Raw genomic sequence first — 21,854 nt, 5'->3', positions numbered from 1 at the left:
GAGCAGCACATGACAGAACGGGGGTGCAGGATGGGAGCAGCACATGACAGGATGGGGGCGCAGGATGGAGCAGCACATGACAGAATGGGGGCGCAGGATGGAGCAGCACATGACAGGATGGGGACGCAGGATGGAGCAGCACATACCAGGATGGAGACCATATACCAATATAAATGCTCGCCACCCGGGCGTAGAACGGGTTCAATAGCTAGTTATTATATATGCGCGCGCTGCTCTTTTCAGAGCAGGTGAGTGTTCACCAGGCACATCGCGGGGAGGTGCGGCGCGCGCACACAGTCCATGAAGCAGGGAATACACCGGGGACCATGCTGCAGGGCCGGGGTAGTGAGTATGCCTGCGTCCCATCATAGGGGGGAAGGGGAGCCGTGCAGGGATGCCGCCATTACAACTATCCTACAAACACAGCAGCCGCATCAAGTAAAAGGATCACAAATGCTAACCTTTCCATGTAGCCTCTGACAACAGCAAAAATCCGAGACTCTTTGAAGTCTTCTGCCAAAGTAAAAACTAGGTGAAAAGTGGGAAAGATCCGATGCCAAAGAAAAACGGAGTATGTATATACAAAACTATTATTGAAAGCCCCCGGACCTTATATCCCAATGTTATACATGTAACTAGTGCTGCTAAGCAACAATTACAAACCTAACCAGAGGGTTCTTAGATAAAGAGGTTGTCCAGTACCACGATGAGGACCTGTTCTTAGATACACGGTGTATTGGTTGGTCTTAGGTACTGCAGCTCACATTCCATTCACTTCAATAAGAGATGAGATGTAGTACCTGAAGATGGCCACTACACAGTGTACGGCGATGTGGTGTTCTGGTGTTTGTATACTGGGCTTTCTCTGTCTTTTGTAACTGCTAATTGTGGGGGTCTGATACCTGGACCTTCCCCCCAATCTAAAACTGAAGCCCTTTAGGAGAGGTGATTGATTTCATAGCCTGGACAACGCCGACCCCGTAGATCAATGCAGCAGCTTATTGTTGGGTCATTTCTAGCAATGATCTGATGGATGAATTGCAAGCCGTAATACTTGCCATTACATACAGCAGCAGCTGTTACTGGCCTGATCAGCAATGGACGGTTTGGTAAAGCACGTCTTTATAACTAGCTGCTGGTTTCTATAGAGAAGAAAAAAAATCAATGACACTTTAGAAATATATATTTCTGTACACTTTTAGGAAAGACATTTTAGTGCACTAAAAATAAGATGTCTTAAAGGATCTGTCTTCGTGGCATACACATAATAGAGGTGAACAATGTCAGTGTGAACAAAGGCATGAACACTTGGACACACAAATATTAACTGCAATTTTCTAAAATTATATATCTTTACCAGATGAAAACATATACTGTATGTATAATGGATAAAAAGAGCTTTTAAGGGAATCTATCATCAGGTTTCTGCGATCGCCTCGGAGAGAGGAGACACTGATTCCAGCGATGTATCACTTACTGGGCTTCTTCCTGCCACAGTTTTCTCTGCTGATCTACCAGTTTTCTGAAAGCTGAGCCGCCCCGTGACTTACGGTCAGTTATATGTGTACACTGTGCATAGGCAGAAAGCTGCCAATCAGTTGTGGGGGCTTAGTTATACAGAGCTCATGAACACGGAGGACTACCTGGCAGCAGGGTTACTAGTCCTCTAGTGAATCTCCTGCTGATAAAACAGTGACTATCAATAGTACAGCAAGTAGCCCAGCAAGTGCCACATCGCTGGAATCAGGGTTTCTGTCTATACATTATGCTGTTCTCTGATTAGGTGGCAAAAAAAACCTCTGGTGACAAATTCCCTTGAATTGAATTTTTTCTTTTTACAGCAAATTTAGTGATGGCTTCTGCAAATATATACATTTTATGGTATTATAGAACAAAAGCTTCTACATATGAAACAATGATTTAGTAAGGTAATGAGTTGGGTGAAAAAAATTGCAATTCTGCCATTGTTTTTTTTTTTTTTTTTACGTCGCCCATTGTGCGGTAAGAAACTAAAGCACTGATATCAGTCTGGATCTTCCTCATCATTTTGGTGGAGATGTTGTTGGACACGTCAAATTAGATTTTGAATACTTTCAACTATTGAAAATGCCTGAAAATATAGTGTTGTGTTATTTTTAAAGCAAATCTATCATCAGATTTCACAATAAAAACTTCATACATTACGCAAATCTCTTTGACCTGATGAGGCAGGTGTATTTGCATTGAAAATTCACATTAAAAAAAGCCCACCTCTCACTATAGATTTCTAGTTTTGTTGGTAAATGTATTTTTTTTCCAATTATAAACAAATTCCTGAATTTTTACATGTGATACACCTAGATTTTCATCACTTTTCGGAAACATTAAAAATAAATATATAATGCCAAGAGAATAACAAGTATTCCCAGGAAGATATTTCATGGCAAATCTTCCAACAAATGTGTCATGGACAGTTTACTTTAGATAGAAGGCAATTTTACTTTTACTTCATTCTTTCCCAAATCCAAATTGAACTGAAAAAACAGTTCATGGGAAGAAGTTCGAAAAGTCTTATTTGGTTCGGCGATTGGATCCAGATTCATATTTATTTATGAATTTGAATTTTCTTGGAAATAAACTCCGTAGAAGAAAAGTATAACAATTTTAGGAAACTTTTAAAGAGCAATCTCCATTAACTTTTCCATTATCAGTAATTTGGATATGGTTACTTACTTGGATGGGAGAGCGATTTTTGCAAAGCATCGTGAAAGGGGAAATTTTTGCATTTTTGAGGAGTTTACTTGCCATATCCTGACTGCACCTATTGTGCCATGTATCCAGGTCCTACCACTAACGGTGGCTGTGGTCACACATTTGGCTTTGCCTGGATCGATTGTTAGGAAATTTCAACAATGATAATCACACATAACCATGTTTAAAACTTTTCACAATTTATTGAAGACAAAATTGGCAGGTCCGGCAATCAAGAATCATTCCAGAATAGCATACACTCCAAGGCAAGAAACTCTACCATACCCAGATTTCATTACGGATACGTTCCCTAACAATCACTTCATTGCCAAAACGGGTTGGCGCAATTTTAGGAGAAAAAGAAAATTGCATCAACACTTACACTCCTAATCATTATCACACACACCAAGGGTGCTAGGGAAAAATAAAAATATAATCTAAGCTCGATAATCTGTTTAGTGAAGTTGAGAGGTAGGGATGGGAAGTTAAAGGGGGTTTAAGAAGGAGTGGGGATCCAGGGGAAAACGTATATATAAAAGTTTATGTGAGGGCACTGCTTAAAGACGTACTCCTCCTCCCACCAAAGTTTTTATCCTCTTAATATAAAAGCAGTCATCATATTATATAGCACTGTGTACTTACAATTGCTCATTTTTTATTTCTACCAAGTTAATTCTTCTCTTTTCCATTAGGCCTATGACTTCACGTGATTAAAAACTGACTAGCTGAATCCTTCTAAGCTCTATTTAGAAACAGGAGGTCAATTTTCTCTGCACAAGTCATAAGTCTGCAAAAGTCTATGGGGGAGGGTAGGAGGGAGCATGGGTGAGGAGTTGAGGGGGGCGACTCATGCAGGGACAAGAGACCTCCTATTTCTACATAGAGCAGAGAAAAGAGAAGAATTAAGTTCATTACAGTAGTCAGGTGAACGAAATGAATTCTAGTCACCTGACCTCTGCGGCTAATCATGCGTCCCAGCAGTCAGGTGACTGAAGAAGGTGGAACCGCCATTGACAACTGCAGCTGCCTTTGCTGAAGTCAAAGGAATTACAGGGGTGAGTGTACAATATTTTAGTTGTTTTTTAACCCATCCTGTACTTCCATAATTGTTTTCAGCCTAACAACGTGATTGATCTTTCCATTAGGCAGAATTAATGCATAAAAATCTCATCTATATGACCACATTTTTTTTTATATCTCTGACATTGGTTTTATTTGTAATGTGTTCTATAGTGACAATTTGTTTTCATTGAATATTGGACCACACAAGCTTTCTCCACTATTTTCTTAGGTGATCCTGCAATCTAAGTGTTAGTGACTACCAGGTCTGTGGAGTAGGAGCCCATTTTGGTGGAGTCGGAGTCATGGAAATTGAGGAGTCGGAAGGTTTGGCTTACCGACTCCACAACCCTGGTGACTCCTCTAATGGCAAGAGGATGCAGACTTTGACAGCCTGGACCAGCAGTCCATCAAAGAACTTTTTGACCGTTTCGGGGGAGAGAAGGATAGAGTATTTTGAAGACCAATGGTATTGTGCTCCCTGGAGCGGCTGTCAGAGATGTCCATCAGTGATTTACTCTACCTCTCTATACAGAACACATGCAAGCAAGGCGAGCCAAGCGTTAATGTATGTGGAAAAGGGTCAGGAGAGATAGCCGTTGGCCGAACTAGCATTCGACTGGAAGCTAGCTGATGTGTAAAGCCACCCAGCATTGCACTAACCTACTCCATTCACAATCTCATCTATTCTTACACACTCTCACTCCATTCTGAAGCTGGAAAATCCACAGAGGTGAAGAAGAGAGAAGGTTTCATTCTATTATTGTACCCAACACTAATGATCTATGCACCGCACAGGAACAAAATGGCTGGCTAATTTCTACAATTTATATCTATTGGTTTGCTGTTTGCTAAATAAAAGACAGGTTACAAATTGTCTACAAAAATGTATTGGACAGGTAGATAATGCAGTATATAATATGCTTAAAAATTTTAAACTTTTCATTTTTATTAACTTTATTGCCTTATAATTATAGATTAAGTATAAAATATATATACCTTTATAATAGCAAATTTGGTAAAACTAAAAATAAAAGGAAGCACCATATTATTACACATCAGTGCTGCATATGTTTAAAAAAAAAAAAAGAAAAGAAATCAACGCTTCCCTCTGACAAATTTTTTTGCTTCTTTTAGCAGAGTCTTCACGTCTTCACTGTCTTTATCTTGTGAATCTGGCATCCAGTCCGAATCTTCATCGGTGATGTCGAAATCCTCCTCTTCATCATCATCATCAATGAAGCTGTCTTCTAAATCATAATCATTTTCTTCTCCGTCGTTGTCACTGTCATCATCCAAAACACTTCTTCTGGCTGGGAAGCAATGAAAATAGTTGTGAGCCTTTATATATCTATTATTATTATTATTATTTATTGTTATACGTCTAGGTAATAATGGATGATGGCAAGGATACAGCGACTCAAATTAAACGGACTTGAAAAAAAAAAAAGAGGCTCCATCACCTCTTCTGACTTGTCCATTTTAATAAATGCTTGTATTTGCCAGAAAATAACAATTCTGGAGAATATTTTCTTTCATTCTTCCTGTTAATTCTTCCTAGAAATGTATAAACAAACTAACAACTGAGAATCTGGAGTCATTTACACTGGCCTATTACCATGAAGGAGCGTTCCACGTAATGCTTGTTTCAGGATAATCGTGCAGTGTGAAGAAGACTAACACAAGACAAACGAGTTTAAAGGGAACCTGTCACTAGAAATAAAGCTATTAACCTGCAGATATGGGGTTAATCTGCAAGTTAATAGCATTATAAGGGTATGTGCACACGTTGCGGATTCTCTGCGGATCCGCAGCGTTTTTTGAGGTCAGGAATAATGCAGATCCGCAATTGATTTACAGTACAATGTAAATCAATGAGAAAAAAAAAATGCTGTGCACACTTTGCGGAAAATCCGCTGCGGAAACGCTGCGGTTTAAAAGAAGGAGCATGTCACTTCTTTTTTGTGAATCTGCAGCGTTTTTGTACCCATTCCATTATAGAAAACCGCAGGGGTAAAAACCGCAGCAAATCCGCAAGAAAACCGCAGCAAAAACGCACAAAAAAACGCAATAAATCAGTGGGGGCGTTTTCTGCCAGGAGAGGCAGAATCCGCACCAGAAATTCCTAAGGCTAATCCGCAACGTGTGCACATAGCCTTATGCTGCCTGGACGCCGCCAAATGCAAAGCAAAGAGAAAATGATCTTTATTCTCCTTCCGCTATCATTCGGTATTCAGTCATAGGGGCGCTGCTGGTTCAGTCATTGCTCTAAGAATACAGACTGGCTGCTGTAACTGCGCCCCCGGACCTTTACTGCCACTCGCTTTAAATTGGGGCTCAGCTGTTAGTCAGGTTCCCCATGTCTGAAACCGAATGCTGGTAGTGAGAATAAAGTTCATTTTCTCCCTGCTGCATACGGCTGCATGAGGGCTAATAGCATGGCTGTAGGCTAATACCGCTAATTCTGGTGACAGGTTCCCTTTAACACTTGTTCGTCAGGTGATATTATATCTTATTAGACTTAAAGAGGTTGACCACTACTTTTCCACTGATGGCTAGTGATGAGCGCAAGTGTTCGTTACTCAGGTTTACTCGGGTATGTACTGCGTATCGCGGTGGCTCAAGAAACATGTTCAGGTCCCAGTGGCTGCATGCTTCACCGCTGTTACACAGCCACAAAACATACGGGGACTGCCTACAAACATGGACAATCACTGCATGTTTTGTGCCTAACAGCCACGAAACATGCAGATGTGAGGACTAACAAGTCACTCGAGCACCTGCGATACTCGGTGCATACCCGAGAACCCTCAGCAAACTCAGGTAACGAAAATTACTATCGGAGCTGGTCGTCCCTTGATAGTGACCGCCGCAGGGTACTACACATCCACCTTCTATTAATTTGAAGATGGAGCTGCTCCACAAGTGAGTATATCCTGCCACCGACACAGACAACAGCTGATCAGCAAGGGTGGCGGGTGTTGAACCCCGACCAATCAGGCACTGATGACCTATCAAGGACAATCCTCAGACCACCTCCAGAGAGCTGCATCATCAACTTGCTGCAGATGGTGTCACTGTGCATCGGTGAACTATACAACGCACTTTGCACAAGGAGAAGCTGTATGGGAGAGTGATGTGAAAGAAGCCGTTTCTGCAAGCACGCCACAAACAGAGTCGGCTGAGGTATGCAAAACACATTTGGAGAAGCCAATTTCTTTTAGGAAGAAGGTCCTGTGGACTGATGAAACCAAGATTGAGTTGTTTGGTCATACAAAAAGGCCTTATGCATGGCGGCCAAAAAACACAGCATTCCAAGAAAAACACTTGCTACCCACAGTAGCTTTGGGGCTGTGTGGCCAATGCCGGCACCGGCAATCGTTTTAAAGTTGAGTGACACATGGATTCCTCTCAGTATCAGCAGATTCCTGACAATAATGTTCATGAATCAGTGACCAAGTTGAAGTTACGCAGGGGATGGGTCTTTCAGCAAGACAATGATCCAAAACACCGCTCCAAATCTACTCAGGCATTCATGCAGAGGAACAATTACACTGTTCTGGAATGGCCATCCCAGTCCCCAGACCTGAATATCATTGAACATCTGTGGGATAATTTGAAGAGGGCTGTCCATGCTCGGCGACCATCAAACTTAACTGAACTAGAATTGTTTTGTAAAGAGGAATGGTCAAAAATACCTTCATCCAGGATCTCATTAAAAGCTACAGGAAGCGACTAGAGGCTGTTATTTTTGCAAAAGGAGGATCTACTAAATATTAATGTCACTTTTCTGGTGGGGTGCCCATACTTATGCACCTGTCAAATTTTGTTTGAATGCAGATTGCACATTTTATGTTAGTACAATAAACCTCATTTCAAGGCAGAAACATTACTGTGTCCAACAGTTCTTAAATATATGAAACTGAAATAGCTGTTGCAAAAAAACAATTTTTATAAAACATTAAGCTTAAGATTAATAGGGGTGCCCAAACTTTTTCATATAACTGTATACAAGAAATCTGATGTGTGTGGAGGCTCCAAGGCCTTATTCACCCAGTGCACTTCTGTTTTATTGCAGTAGTTGTGCAAAGGAAAACAGCAAAAAACAGCAAAAAAACAAAAACAAAACACGACCATAAAATCATGTTAAGGTCTAAGAAAAATTGCCCCAAAATTATTTAATAGGAAATACAAATGTGTACAAAAACAAATATATTACGAGAATTAACTGGAATAATTCAAGGAAGGGATTATGAGAAAAACGAACGGAGGTATCACTTATGCGCTGCTGAGATGAAATATCCTTAGAATAAAAACATTTATTAGAACAGGTTAAAAGTCAACGCGTTTCGAGGTCCCCCAGGACCTCTTCATCAGGACAAACCTGCTGGGAAGGGATTATAACTGAGTAACTAAATGTGAAAAAAAACTAAAGAATCATAGAAATAAAGAAAAAGAGAAACTAAAGAATAACAGAAGAAATACAAAGAAAAAAAGAAAATAAAGATTCATAGAAAATTTAATTTGATCATCCAAAAATTGTAGATCGATAATCAAAAAATCTTAGGGTGGTTTTAGATTTTTATCCTTCGGGCACAGTATTTATCAAAACATAATGTAATGAGTGACGTTTTAGTATGGGATATTTGGCACTTGTATTACATTGATCCCTGCACCTCCACACAAAGTCAGGATGAAAGACAGGAGCCTGGAATCACTTAAATAATAATCTTGGGCAAATGTAATTTTGCCGGAGAAACGTGGCTAATAACATTGATGGATGGGCCAGATATTTGCATTCATACTTTGTCTCTGAAAATTGAGAGAATGTCACTCAAATGTGATTTCTACAGCGTTAACGAGAGACCAAATTACAAAACGGAGTTCAGCTCTGAAATCCAATGATGCACAATGTGAGCGGATCGGTGCAGTTTTCTCGATTATGAATACTGAAAGATTGAGCTTACCAGGAAATCATCACAATTATAAGGGTAAAGAATCGGGAATTAATTCATGTCGTAGATACTAATATGATATTACTACTATAATATCAGGTGACATTTGGATTAATTGCTTAGTTCGTTTTTTTTTTTGCTTATTAAAATATCAGCACACTGTTACAAGCAAATGGTCAGACGCGTATTAATCCAATGGTCAGTCTCAAATTCTTTAATTTGCAAAGTTCTTGTAAAAACAAGCAAGATTACAATTTATTAAAAATCCTCTCCGTTCTCCTCCTTCATTTCTTTTCCCTCGTCTTCTGTATCTCCACTCTTTCCCCTTTTTCATCTTTTCTTTTGCTCGTCTTATAAATCATTGAATTGCACATCTCCGTGAGCGCTGAGAACATTGGACATTAACCCTTTGCTACGGGGCTCATTTTCAGGCCATAACTCATATTTTTCTGTCTACATGGACATATGAGGGTTCGTTTTTGCCGGACGAGTTGCACTTTGGAATGACACCATTCATTTCACCACAGAGTGTAATGGAAAATGGGAAACAAATTCCAAGTGGGGAGAAATTGAGAAACACCCCCGCCCCCCCCCCCCCCCAACCGCAATTCTAACATTGTATCATGGGGAATTCTTTTTACGGAGTAGATTTTGTGGTAAAAAAATAAGTTGCAGTATCATTCTACTCATCAGTAAGTATGATCAAGCTGATACCAAACATGTTATGCTTTTTTTTTTTTTTACATTTTTTAAAAATATTTTAGTAGTGAAAAAAATCAGAAGTTAGCACAATTATTTTTTACATTTTTTTTTTAAGGGGGTTGGGTTGCCATTTTCCAAGACCAGTAAGTTTTTATTTCTCTGCCGATGGAGCTGTGTGACAACTAATTTTTTGAAGGACGAGATAACAACATATTTATGGACACCATTTTACAATAGATGGGACATTTTGATCGCTTGTTACAGTATTTTTTTGTGAAATTGCAGAGACCAAAAAAAAATATGTAATTTTGGTGTTCTTGATTTTTTTTTCCTGTTCTAGGATTGTACTAATCGGACAAATTATTTTTATATTTTGATCGGACTTTTTTTGAACGTGTCGAAACTACATGTATTTTTTTTATATATTTCAATGCTGAAAAACGTGGGGGCTTTCAACCAGGCTGCTCGTCCGAATGGTCAAACATTCATGAATGCGGCATATCCTGGCAAGCAGGAGGCAGAGGAGTGGTGTCATCCTGATGATCAAGATTGTACAACCGTTTAAAAAAAGTGTTTCATTAATCGTAAAATTATCTCTTACTATGATCAGTGAATATTGCAAAAAAAAAAAAAAAAAAAATAGCACCTGATAGTTACAAGGCCAATTGCTCTGACATTAAAGCTAATTTGTCAGTAAGATCAACCCATCCAAACCGCATATATGGCCATGCAGGTTTTTGAAATGTAATTTCATGACACCTTTATTATATCTTTTATCTGTTGCTGCATTGCTGAGAAATTAGCTTTATAATTCATATGCAAGTGAGTTAAATGCTTTGAGTGCGACTGAGAACTTATTTAGCATCTGCCTCCCCCAAAATTGTTTCCCCGACAGTATTAAGACTCCTTAGCTCGATTGATATCTCACTGTCTGTGATGTCAGGCAGCAGGCAAGGAAATCAGACAGCTAAAGAGACTGCTGATGGGTTGGGAAAAAAAGTGGGGGGGGCAGACTCTCCTTAAAGAGGTATTTTCATCTCTAAGATCCTATTCCAATACATTGCAAATACCTCCACTTGGAAATGTAGTATAGTTCTTCTGATTTGCTATGTCGCTTACTCCATGTGCAGGGCATTGCAGTAGCTTCAGTATCCGTGATTACGATGTCTCAGTGACTTAGCTGTCAGTGGACCATGGATACCAAAGATACTGGAATGCCCTGCACATGGGGTAAGTGACGTAAGGAATCAGAAGAACTATACTACATTTTTAATGATGGGATCTGCTAAGATTATTATTATTATTACCATAACTACATATTGGAATAGGATCTTGGACATGTGAATGTCCCACTTAAGCTCTTTGTCATGTCCACAGCATTTAGCACCTCATTTGCATGTTAAGTAAAACAGTAATTTCTCAGGAATGCAGCAGCAAATAGAGGATATAAAGAGGTATATGTATTTACATTTTAAAGACCTGCATGCTTTCCATATATGCAGATTAGAGGGGTTGATCTTACTGGCAGATTAGCTTTAATGTCAGAGCAATTGGTCTAAAACTACCAAGAAAGCACAAATGCAGTAACAGATAGAAGATATAAATGTGTTGATAGATTTACAGACCTGAATGCCCATCTCCATAGTTTATGGGGTGTGTGTGTGGTTACTGTTAGACAGCTATTCTTTAGTTACTATTAATTTGGCATTTGGAAAGTAATTACTGCCATTGTAAAAACGCTATAGGAAAATCTGCATTTAATCTGAAAAATAAATTGACACGCTGCATTGATATTTCCCAGGATGGGTCAATTTCTCTGACACATTTTTTTCTGCAAGTGGATGAGATTTGATCACAATTTCATCCACATCTGTAATGCAGCGATTTTCCACATGCAAATCTGGATGGAGAATCCACAGTGCACAAACCCCAGGGGTGAATTCACAACAGTCGAATTACATCAACACTGCGCCGCATGATTACTCGACATTTCACAGCAAGTTGTGGTTTTTCAAGTGTATTTTAGGTGAATGTTTTTACAGTTAAAAGCACATTTCAGCCAAGGACTGCACTGCAAAATCTGTGGATTAGTATAATTATGATGATATTAAATTGATAGAATTTTTTCCAACATATTCTTTTTTTAATGTTTTCATTCATAGAGTTGTGGAATACTTCGTTTCTTCTGTGATAAGCTGCAGTTTTTATTTGTATTGTTTAGGGTACACAATTTATTGATGAATTCTATCCCATCTATTTTTTTTTTTTTTTTTTGGGGGGGGGGGGGATGTATATATAAGGATTGCCTATTTTTTATTTTTTACAATTTTTTTTATGGCATTTACCATGTCAGATAAATATTGCCATACGTTAAGATATTTTGTATTTACAAAATAGAAAAAAAAAATAAAAAAAAATAATAATAATAAGCATATAAAGATAAGTACCGTATTTTTCCGACCATAAGACGCACTTTTTTTCCTCCAAATTTGGGAGGAAAGTGTGGGTGCGTCTTATGGTGCGGATGTAGCATGTGGGGAGGGGGGCAGCAGTGAGTGGGATCGCACTGTTATTCCACTTCAGGATGTCCCCGCTGCCCAGAATCAGTGCTGGGGAAACCACTGGTCCCGATGATTAAGTGCAGTGAATATTCATTAGCGGCTCCCCGCCCACCTATCAGCTGAGAGGTAAGCCAGGAGCAGCAAATAAATACTGCACTTAAGCAGGGACACACATGGCTTCTCCAGCGCTGATTCCTGCAGCAGCTGGGGAGGTCTGTGTGTCCGGGGGAGAGGAGGCAGCAGCAGCAGGGGCCAGAGGAGATCGCTGCATACCTGCCTGCCATGCCTGGGCTGGATGTCAAGTGCTGTGCACAAACAGGACCTGTTTGATGTCAGGAGTGGGCGGGCTGGAGCATCACATGGCAGCTCAGAGCCCTCCCTCTTCTTGACATCATCACAGGTCCTTCAGGCTCCCCACGAGAATCTGCAGCTTCCTCATAACCTGTGCTGTGGAAAGGAAACAAGAGGGAAGGCTCTGTGTGCAGTCATGGGATGCTTTTACCTCACCACAGTGTGGCTGGCTGCCACATTTAAGAGGTTAGTCTTTACAAAACACAATAAAGCACTCTGCCACTCCTTTGGTGAACTATAACTCCCAGCATGTCATAGGATCTGCAGGACATGCTGGGAGTTATAGTTCTCCCATGGGATTTTAAAGCAGCACTCCAGTGTTATTTTGCAGTGCTGGAGTGGTGCTTTCAATATAAGCCCTGTGCCCCCATTCTTATACTCACCCTCCAGCATCTTCATATAGTACTGTACAGACACCACACTGGTCCCGCAGCTTCCAACATAATAACATACTATTATATATAATAACACCACATATAATAGTATGTTATTTATGTTATTAAATATTTTACCACTTTTTTTGCTTCAAATATTTTTTTTCCCTATTTTCCACCTCTAAAACCTGGGTGCGCCTTATAGTCCGGTGCGTCTTATAGTCCGAAAAATACGGTACCTTTTTTAGGAATTCTTTTCCTTAGCTTTCTCCCTGAGGAAAAAAAGCACAATATGGTGATATTAGGACATTTTATGATCAAGAAGAAAACAGGAACAAATTACAAGTCATACTGAATTCTCCAATTCTTAGATTTTTCGCTATCATAATGTGTGCAGCACTGCTATAAGTACAATTTTAGGATCTGCGTAAAATATAGTCTTCAATACTTCAACAAACTGAGGAGTGATTGGTAAAAAAAAAAAAAAAAATGACAAAGGTTTATGAATAAAGAAGTCTTCCCAAACGGGTCACCAGTCTGTACTGCAAAACTCATGACTTCATACCCTTAGGTATTAGGATCCCTTTATCAATTTTATGGTGTGGGGTGGTTTATCAGTGTTTTTTTTTTTTTTTAAACGCATGCGTTTTTAACGCATGCAAACGCATGTGATTAAAAACGTATGCGTTTACATAGACAGCAATGCATTTTTTTGCCGTAAAAAAACGCCGCTAAAAATACTACATGTTGCATTACTGCAACACAACGCATGCAGAAAAAAAAGCATGCGTTGCAAAAACGCGTCAAAACGCATACAAAAAAAGCATGCGTTTTTTACCGCAAGGCTATGTGCACACGTTCAGGATTTCTCGCAGAAAATTCCTGAGAAAAACCTGAAATTTTCTGCAAGAAATCTGCATGCGTTTTTGATGCGTTTTTTTTTCCCAGACATTTACCAATGCATTTTGTAGTGGGAAATCCGCAAAAAAAACCCGCAAAATTAATGAACATGCTGCGTTTTTTTTACAGCCTTTGCCTGTTTTTCTGTGGTGTTTTTTCTAGAATAGTGGAGGTTTTTTCCTCCTTTTTTTCCTCCTGTTGAAGTTTTTTTTTACAGCGATGCGTTTTTTCACGGAAACAGCAACCTGTTCACACAGCCTAAAGGTCTGTTCTGCAATTTGCAGAGTTCCTTCCTCTACCAAAAGATGCCATCTGAATACTGAAAAAAGGGATTCGGAGGTGCCCCGGACAGATTCATTAAGTTGTGCAAGAAGAAAAGAGTCACGATCCTTTCCGACGGTATGTGTATTTTCAAAGGGGCACAAAAAAGTAGTCTGCAGTGAAGGGAAGTCATCAACGAAAATTCTGACCTGCTGCCAGTACTTGTGTTGTCTAAACTGAATCCGTAGTTACATTGTACTTTTATTTTTTATTTCTGATTTCTGTCCCATTATTTTTTTTTTTTGATTCCTTTGTTGAAACTTTAAAAGTTGTGATGTGACAAGGCAATGTCATAATAAGGCAATTATTTCTTTTTCGCAAGTGAAACATTGTGTAGTCCTATACTATTATCTTTTATGCTTTCCACAAGTTCTGAAAACTGCTTACAAAAGAGGAGAAAGATTTCTCAGAGAATTTAAAGATAAATTAGAAAGTTTCACATATTAGCGAGGCTTCACCAATGTTTTATTAAAAAAAAAAAAAAAAAAGGAGGTCAAAAGCAGAGCTGCCTTTCTCTTTATGCTGAGATCTCAACGTTTCCCTTCTGAATATGGTGTAGGAATGGATTTCTAACACTGAACTTTAATGCAAAGACAATATTAACCCCTTAGTGACAGAGCCAATTTGGTACTTAATGACGGAGCCAATTTTTGCAATTCTGACCACTGTCACTTTATGAGGTTATAACTCTGGAACACTTCAACGGATCCTGCTGATTCAGAGATTGTTTTTTTGTCACATATTGTATTTCATGTTAGTGGTAACATTTCTTCGATATTACTTGCGATTATTTATGAAAAAAACGGAAATATGGCGAAAATTTTTAACATTTTGCAATTTTCAAACTTTGTATTTTTATGCCCTTAAATCAGAGAGATATGTCACGAAAAATAGTTAATAAATAACATTTCCCACATGTCTACTTTACATCAGCACAATTTTGGAAACAAATTTTTTTTTTGTTAGGGAGTTATAAGGGTTAAAAGTTGACCAGCAATTTCTCATTTTTACACCTTTTTTTTAGGGACCACATCGCATTTGAAGTCATTTTGAGGGGTCTATATGATAGAAAATAATGAAGTGTGACACCATTCTAAAAACTACACCCCTCAAGGTTCTCAAAACCACATTCAAGAAGTTTATTAACCCTTTACGTGCTTCACAGGAACTGAAACAATGTGGAAGGAAAAAATGAACATTTAACTTTTTCTTGCAAACATTTTAATTCAGAACCATTTTTTTTATTTTCACAAGAGTAAAAACAGAAATGTAACCATAAATTGTGTTATGCAATTTCTCCTGAATACGCCAATACCCCATATGTGGGGGTAAACCACTGTTTGGGCGCACCACAGAACTTGGAAGTGAAGGAGCGCCGTTTGACTTTTTCAATGCAGAATTGGCTGGAATTGAGATCGGACGCCATGTCACGTTTAGAGAGCCCCTGATGTGCCTAAACAGTGGAATCCCCCCACAAGTGACACCATTTTGGAAACTAGACCCCTTAAGGAACTTATCTAGATGTGTGGTGAGCACTTTGAACCCCCAAGAGCTTCACAGAAGTTTATAACGTAGAGCCGTGAAAATAAAAAATCGCATTTGTTTACACAAAAATGATCTTTTTGCCCACAAATTCTTATTTTCACAAGGGTAACAGGAGAAATTAGACCACAAAAGTTGTTGTGCAATTATTCCTGAGTACGTCGATACCCAATATGTGGGGGTAAACCACTGTTTGGGCGCACCGCAGAGCTTGGAAGAGAAGGAGTGCCGTTTTACTTTTTCAATGTAGAATTGTCTGGAATTGAGATCGGACAGCATGTCGCGTTTGGAGAGCCCCTGATGTGCCTAAACAGTAGAAACCCCCCACAAGTGACCCCATTTTGGAAACTAGACTCCCCATGGAACTTATCTAGATGTGTGGTGAGAACTTTGAATGCCCAAGTGCTTCACAGAAGTTTAGAATGCAGAATCGTGAAAATAAAAAAAAAAAATTTTCCACAAAAAAGATATTGTAGCCCCCAAGTTTTTATTTTCACAAGGGTAACAGGAGAAATTGGACCGCAATAGTTGTTGTCCAATTTATCCCGAGTACACTGATGTGCCATATGTGGGGGTAAACCACTGTTTGGGCGCACGGCAGAGCTCGGAAGGGAAGGAGCGCCGCTTTGGAATGCAGACTTTGATAGAATGGTCTGTGGGCGTTATGTTGCGATTGCAGAGCCCCTGATGTACTTAAACAGTAGTAACCCCCACAAGTGACCCCATTTTGGAAACTAGACCCCCCAAGGAACTTATCTAGATGTGTGGTGAGAACTTTGAATGCCCAAGTGCTTCACAGAAGTTTAGAATGCAGAGTCGTGAAAATAAAAATATATTTTTTTTTCCACAAAAGATTTCGTAGCCCCCAAGTTTTTATTTTCACAAGGGTAACAGGAGAAATTGGATCCCAAAAGTTGTTGTCCAATTTATCCCGAGTACGTTGATGCCCCGTATGTGGGGGTAACCCACTGTTTGGGCGCACGGCAGAGCTCAGAAGGGAGGGAGCACCATTTGACTTTTTGAGCGCAAAATTGGCTGTCGTGTTTGGAGACCCCCTGATGTACCTAAACAGTGGAAACCCCCCAATTCTAGCTCCAACCCTAACCCCAACACACCCCTAACCCGATCCATAATCCTAATCACTAACCCTAACGATAATCACAACCCTTACCCCAAAAAACCCTATTGTCAACCCTAACCATAACCCTAATCAAAACGCTAAATCCAACACACCCCTAATCCTAATCTCAACCCTAACCTCAAACCTAACCCTAATCCCAATACACCCCTAATCACAACCCTAACCTTAACCCTAATGCCAACCCTAACCCTAATACCAACCCTAATCCAAACCCTAACCCTAATTCCAACTCCATCCCTAACCCTAAGGCTACTTTCACACTTGCGTCGTTTGGCATCCGTCGCAATCCGTCGTTTTGGACAAAAAACGGATCCTGAAAATGTGCCCACAGGATGCGTTTTTTGCCCATAGACTTGTATTGCCGACGGATGGCCACACGTCGCGTCCATCGTGCTCTGGATCAGTTGTGATTTGGCGGACCGTCGGCACAAAAAACGTTCAATGTAACATTTTTTTGTACGTCGCGTCCACCATTTCTGACCGCGCATGCACTTTGCTTTTTTTTTTTGCGGTCGCCAGTAAACAATTACCGGCGATCGCAAAACAGGGGTCGGTAAAACCGACCCCGATCATGTTCTTTGGGGTCTCGGCTACCCCCGGCAGCCGAGACCCCAAAGATTCTTCCGATGCCGGCCAGCGGGCGCACTGCGCATGCGCCCGCCATTTTGAAGATGGCGGCGCCCATCAGGAGCCACGAGGAGCACCGGGTGAGACAGGTAGGTATTGGGGGGCTACCTGGGACCCCATTTCTCTGTCCTCTGATGTGCGATCACATCGGAGGACACAGAAATTAAAAAGAAATTGCGTTTTTTTTTTTTTGCGATCGCCGGTAAACGGTTAATTACCGGCGATCGCAAATGCGGGGTCGGTAAAAAACCCCCCAAATCATGTTCTCTGGGGTCTTGGCTACCCCCGGCAGCCAAGACCCCGGAGAAAATCCGACTCTGGAGGAGCGCTATTCACTTTTCCCACAGCGCCGTTAATAGTGGTTTAAGTACCCTTAGCGGCCGCCGTTAAAAGGCGTATCGGCGGTCGTTAAGGGGTTAATACTAAAAGTAATACTCCTATGGCAATGTTAACACAAACTTTGATCTGATATTCAAGGGCGATGTTATGGGGCACAAGAGGAAAAGCGTCATTATACAGGTCACCTTCTACTATGTATTCAGAATATGTATGTGGTCAATTTAAGGAGCGCTATGGCTATAGAGCACACCACAATGGATTAGTGGTAAACAAACCTTTCATTAAACCACTACGCGTTTCAGCAGCGGACCGCTACCTTCCTCAGATACAAATTTTTTTAAAAAAACTTTGATATTCCCCTTGAGCGCTTGTGGCTGGAGCACCTTGGGGCCATAGAGAGCATCTCCAGGCAACAGGACCTGAAGGGACGTCACATCCTGCGAAGTGGCATCACGTGACTGGGTCTTGGGCCCACGTGATCAGACCAGGAAGCACAGGAGCGGGCCCGGAGACGCCCGCTACCGAAGTTGTGCAGGGGTGCACAACCCTGAAAGGTGAGAGGCTAATCCCCCCACCTTTCATTGAAATATCCGCATTAAACCACCTGGTGCTTCTTACACTGCGCTCTTCCATGGTTATTGTCTTCCTGGACGCTTCACGTAAACACCTTCAAAGTTTAGTCTTGGGGCTGTGTGAAGAAGAAAAAGCACCCAACTTCTAAGTAGTGTCAAACACAGTCTTTGATGTTGCGGTCTGGGCTCCATTGTTTTTGCAGCACATCTTGAACATCACCACATTGTGCATAGAGTCATTACCGTAACTGTAGTATTTTTTTTTTATATTGTGAAACATTGTCTGGAGGGTATCCTTGTCCTCTGAGGTATTAACATTTGTTTGTACTCATCAGGATTCGTTTTCTTCAAATGAAAAAGCAATCAATCACCACCGTTAGATGTTCTTCTACATCCCAAGCTTTTTCTTAGAACATGCAGAACTGATGAAGGAAGTCAGGGTGTGTAGAGTATGTGCGACAGCGAATGCCGAAGACCTGACATTTACTATGTATGGGCAGTGTTACTGAAACGTCTTAACTAAAGTGAAACGGTAGATGACACTACTTTATAATTAGCTGTACATACATTCAACAATTGAACCCCCTAATGACGAGGCTTGATCTGGCCTTAATGTGGGTGTTTCACTGAAATAAACATTAAAAATAAGTGAGAGGTTTTGCAAGTACATTTTCTTCTATAATAGTGCCCCATATGGTCTCTCCTGTGGTGGCGTACAGGTCTACCTCCAATGGTGGATGCACATGCTCAGAGCTTCCCTGCGTTGTTCTTGCTCATGCTGCTATGTAACCTAAGAGTAGAGGGCGGCCGATACTATGTGGTGATGAGAGGAGAAGTACAATATACACTGTGTGCAGAATTATTAGGCAAGTTGTATTTTGATCACATGATACTTTTTATACATGTTGTCCTACTCCAAGCTGTTCAGGCTTGAGAGCCAACTACCAATTAAGTAAATCAGGTGATGTGCATCTCTGTAATGAGGAGGGGTGTTGTCTAATGACATCAAAACCCTATATAAGGTGTGCTTAATTATTAGGCAACTTCCTTTCCTTTGGCAAAATGGGTCAGAAGAGAAATTTGACGGGCTCTGAAAAATCCAAAATTGTGAGATGTCTTGCAGAGGGATGCAGCGGTCTTGAAATTGCCAAACTTTTGAAGCGTGATCACCGAACAATCAAGCGTTTCATGGCAAATAGCCAACAGGGTCGCAAGAAGCGTGTTGGGCAAAAAGGGCGCAAAATAACTGCCCATGAATTGAGGAAAATCAAGCGTGAAGCAAAAAAGATGCCATTTGCCACCAGTTTTGCCGTATTTCAGAGCTGCAACATTACTGGAGTAACAAAAAGCACAAGGTGTGCAATACTCAGGGACATGGCCAAGGAAGGCTGAACAACGACCACCTTTGAACAAGAAACATAAGATAAAACGTCTAGACTGGGCCAAGAAATATCTTAAGACTGACTTTTCAAAGGTTTTATGGACTGATGAAATGAGAGCGACTCTTGATGGGCCAGATGGATGGCCCAGAGGCTGGATCAGTAAAGGGCAGAGAGCTCCACTCTGACTCAGACGCCAGCAAGGTGGAGGTGGGGTACTGGAATGGGCTGGTATCATCAAAGATGAACTTGTGGGACCTTTTGCGGCTTGAGGATGGAGTGAAGCTCAACTCCCAGACCTACTGCCAGTTTCTGGAAGACAACTTCTTCAAGCAGTGGTACAGGAAGAAGTCAGTATCGTTCAAGAAAAACATGATTTTCACGCAGGACAATGCTCCATCACATGCCTCCAACTACTCCACAGCGTGGCTGGCCAGTAAAGGTCTCAAAGAAGAAAAAATAATGACATAGCCCCCTTGTTCACCTGATCTGAACCCCATAGAGAACCTGTGGTCCCTCATAAAATGTGAGATCTACAGGGAGGGAAAACAGTCCACCTCTTGGAACAGTGTCTGGGAGGCTGTGGTGGCTGCTGTACACAATGTTGATCGTAAGCAGATCAAACAACTGACAGAATCTATGGATGGAAGGCTGTTAGTGCCATCATAAAGAAAGGGGGCTATATTGGTCACTCAGTTTTTGGGGTTTTGTTTCTGCATGTTAGAAATGTTTATTTCTAAATGCTGTGCAGTTACCGTATATATTCGAGTATAAGCCGAGATTTTCAGACCATTTTTTGGGGCTGAAAGTCCCCCCTCTCGGCTTATACTCGAGTCATACCCAGGGGTCGGCAGGGGGGGGGAGCGGGGGCTGTCTAGTTATACTTACCTACTCCCGGTGCGGTCCCTGCAGTCCCTGCTTCTTCCAGCGCTGTATCTTCTTCCTGCATTGAGCGGTCACATGGTACCGCTCATTACAGTCATGAATATGCGGCTCCATCTCCCATAGAGGTGGAGCCACATATTCATGACTGCAATGAGCGGTAACTGTGACCACTCAATACAGGAAGAAGATGCAGCGGTGGATGAAGCAGGGACTGCAGGGACCGCGCCAGGAGCAGGTAAGTATACGGGGAGGGGAGCGCTGTGCGATATTTACCTGTTCCTCGTTCCGGTGCGGCTCCGTCTCCAGCGTCTTCTGGCTGTGACGCTCAGGTCAGAGGGCACGGTGACGTAGTCAGTGCGCGCCCTCTGCTGAGAGTCAGTGCTGGAGACGGAGCCGCACGAGGAGCAGGTAAATATTGAAAGCGCCGGCGTCCTGAGCGAAGAGAGGTGAGTATGTGATTTTTTTTTTTTATTGCAGCAGCAGCATTATATATTGCACAGCTTTATATGCAGCATCTATGGGGCATTAATCAACGGTGCAGAGCATTATATATGGGGCACAGCTTTCTATGGAGCATCTATGGGGCCATAATGAACGGTGCAGAGCATTATATATGGCACAGCTTTATATGGAGCATCTATGGGGCCATAATGAACGGTATAGAGCATTATATATGGTACAGTTTTATATGGAGCATCTATGGGGCAATAATGAACGGTATGGAGCATCTATTTTTATTTTTGAAATTCACCGGTAGCTGCTGCATTTCCTACTCTAGGCTTATACTCGAGTCAATAAGTTTTCCCAGTTTTTTGTGGCAAAATTAGGGGGGTCGGCTTAAACTCGAGTATATACGGTATATTGGTTTACCTGGTGAAAATAAACAAGTCAGATGGGAATATATTTGGTTTTAAGTTGCCTAATAATTCTGCACAGTAATAGTTACCTGCACAAACAGATATCCTCCTAAGATAGCCAAATCTAAAAAAAAAAACACTCCAACTTCCAAAAAATATTAAGCTTTGATATTTATGAGTCTTTTGGGTTGATGGAGAACATAGTTGTTGATCAATTATAAAAATAATCCTCTAAAATACAACTTGCCTAATAATTCTGCACACAGTGTATGCAGTAGTTGTAACAAGTGGGGATGAGACAGTTATCAGAAGGTAACTGCCATGAACCCCTAGAAAATTCTGCTTCTTCCTGGTCGCATGGAGTAAGTTGTTGCCCACATACAGGAAGGGAAAAGACCAGATCTTCCGAGAAGTGAGGAAAGAGGCTGAAATGGGTGAAAATTATGCAAATAATGAAAATGAAACAGAATATATTGCAGGAGGGTTAATGCAGCAAATGTCAGAAGGTATTAGTGCAGACTAGAGACCTGCACCACCCACCACCAACAGTTGGAAGTCA

At 41.0% G+C, this 21,854-nt stretch overlaps 1 protein-coding gene across 2 annotated transcripts in view; it reads right to left on the bottom strand.

The window, feature by feature from the left end:
• Positions 1–2,913: 2,913 nt before the first annotated feature.
• The window catches only part of APLF (aprataxin and PNKP like factor), a 189,209-nt gene continuing 170,268 nt past the window's right edge, over positions 2,914–21,854 (bottom strand). For both annotated transcript variants that reach the window (XM_069768740.1, XM_069768741.1), the window contains exons 10-11: positions 12,972–13,004; positions 2,914–5,102 (exon numbers count right to left, since the gene is read on the bottom strand). In XM_069768740.1, coding sequence (XP_069624841.1) covers positions 4,888–5,102; positions 12,972–13,004 — 248 coding nt within the window. In that variant the 3' untranslated portion in view covers positions 2,914–4,887. The remainder of the gene's footprint in view (positions 5,103–12,971; positions 13,005–21,854) is intronic.

The sequence above is a fragment of the Ranitomeya imitator genome, chromosome 5 (assembly GCF_032444005.1).
Source record: "Ranitomeya imitator isolate aRanImi1 chromosome 5, aRanImi1.pri, whole genome shotgun sequence".
Classification (NCBI taxonomy): domain Eukaryota; kingdom Metazoa; phylum Chordata; class Amphibia; order Anura; family Dendrobatidae; genus Ranitomeya; species Ranitomeya imitator.
Note: the sequence above shows the minus strand (reverse complement) of the source record. Positions and strands in the feature narration are given on the sequence as shown.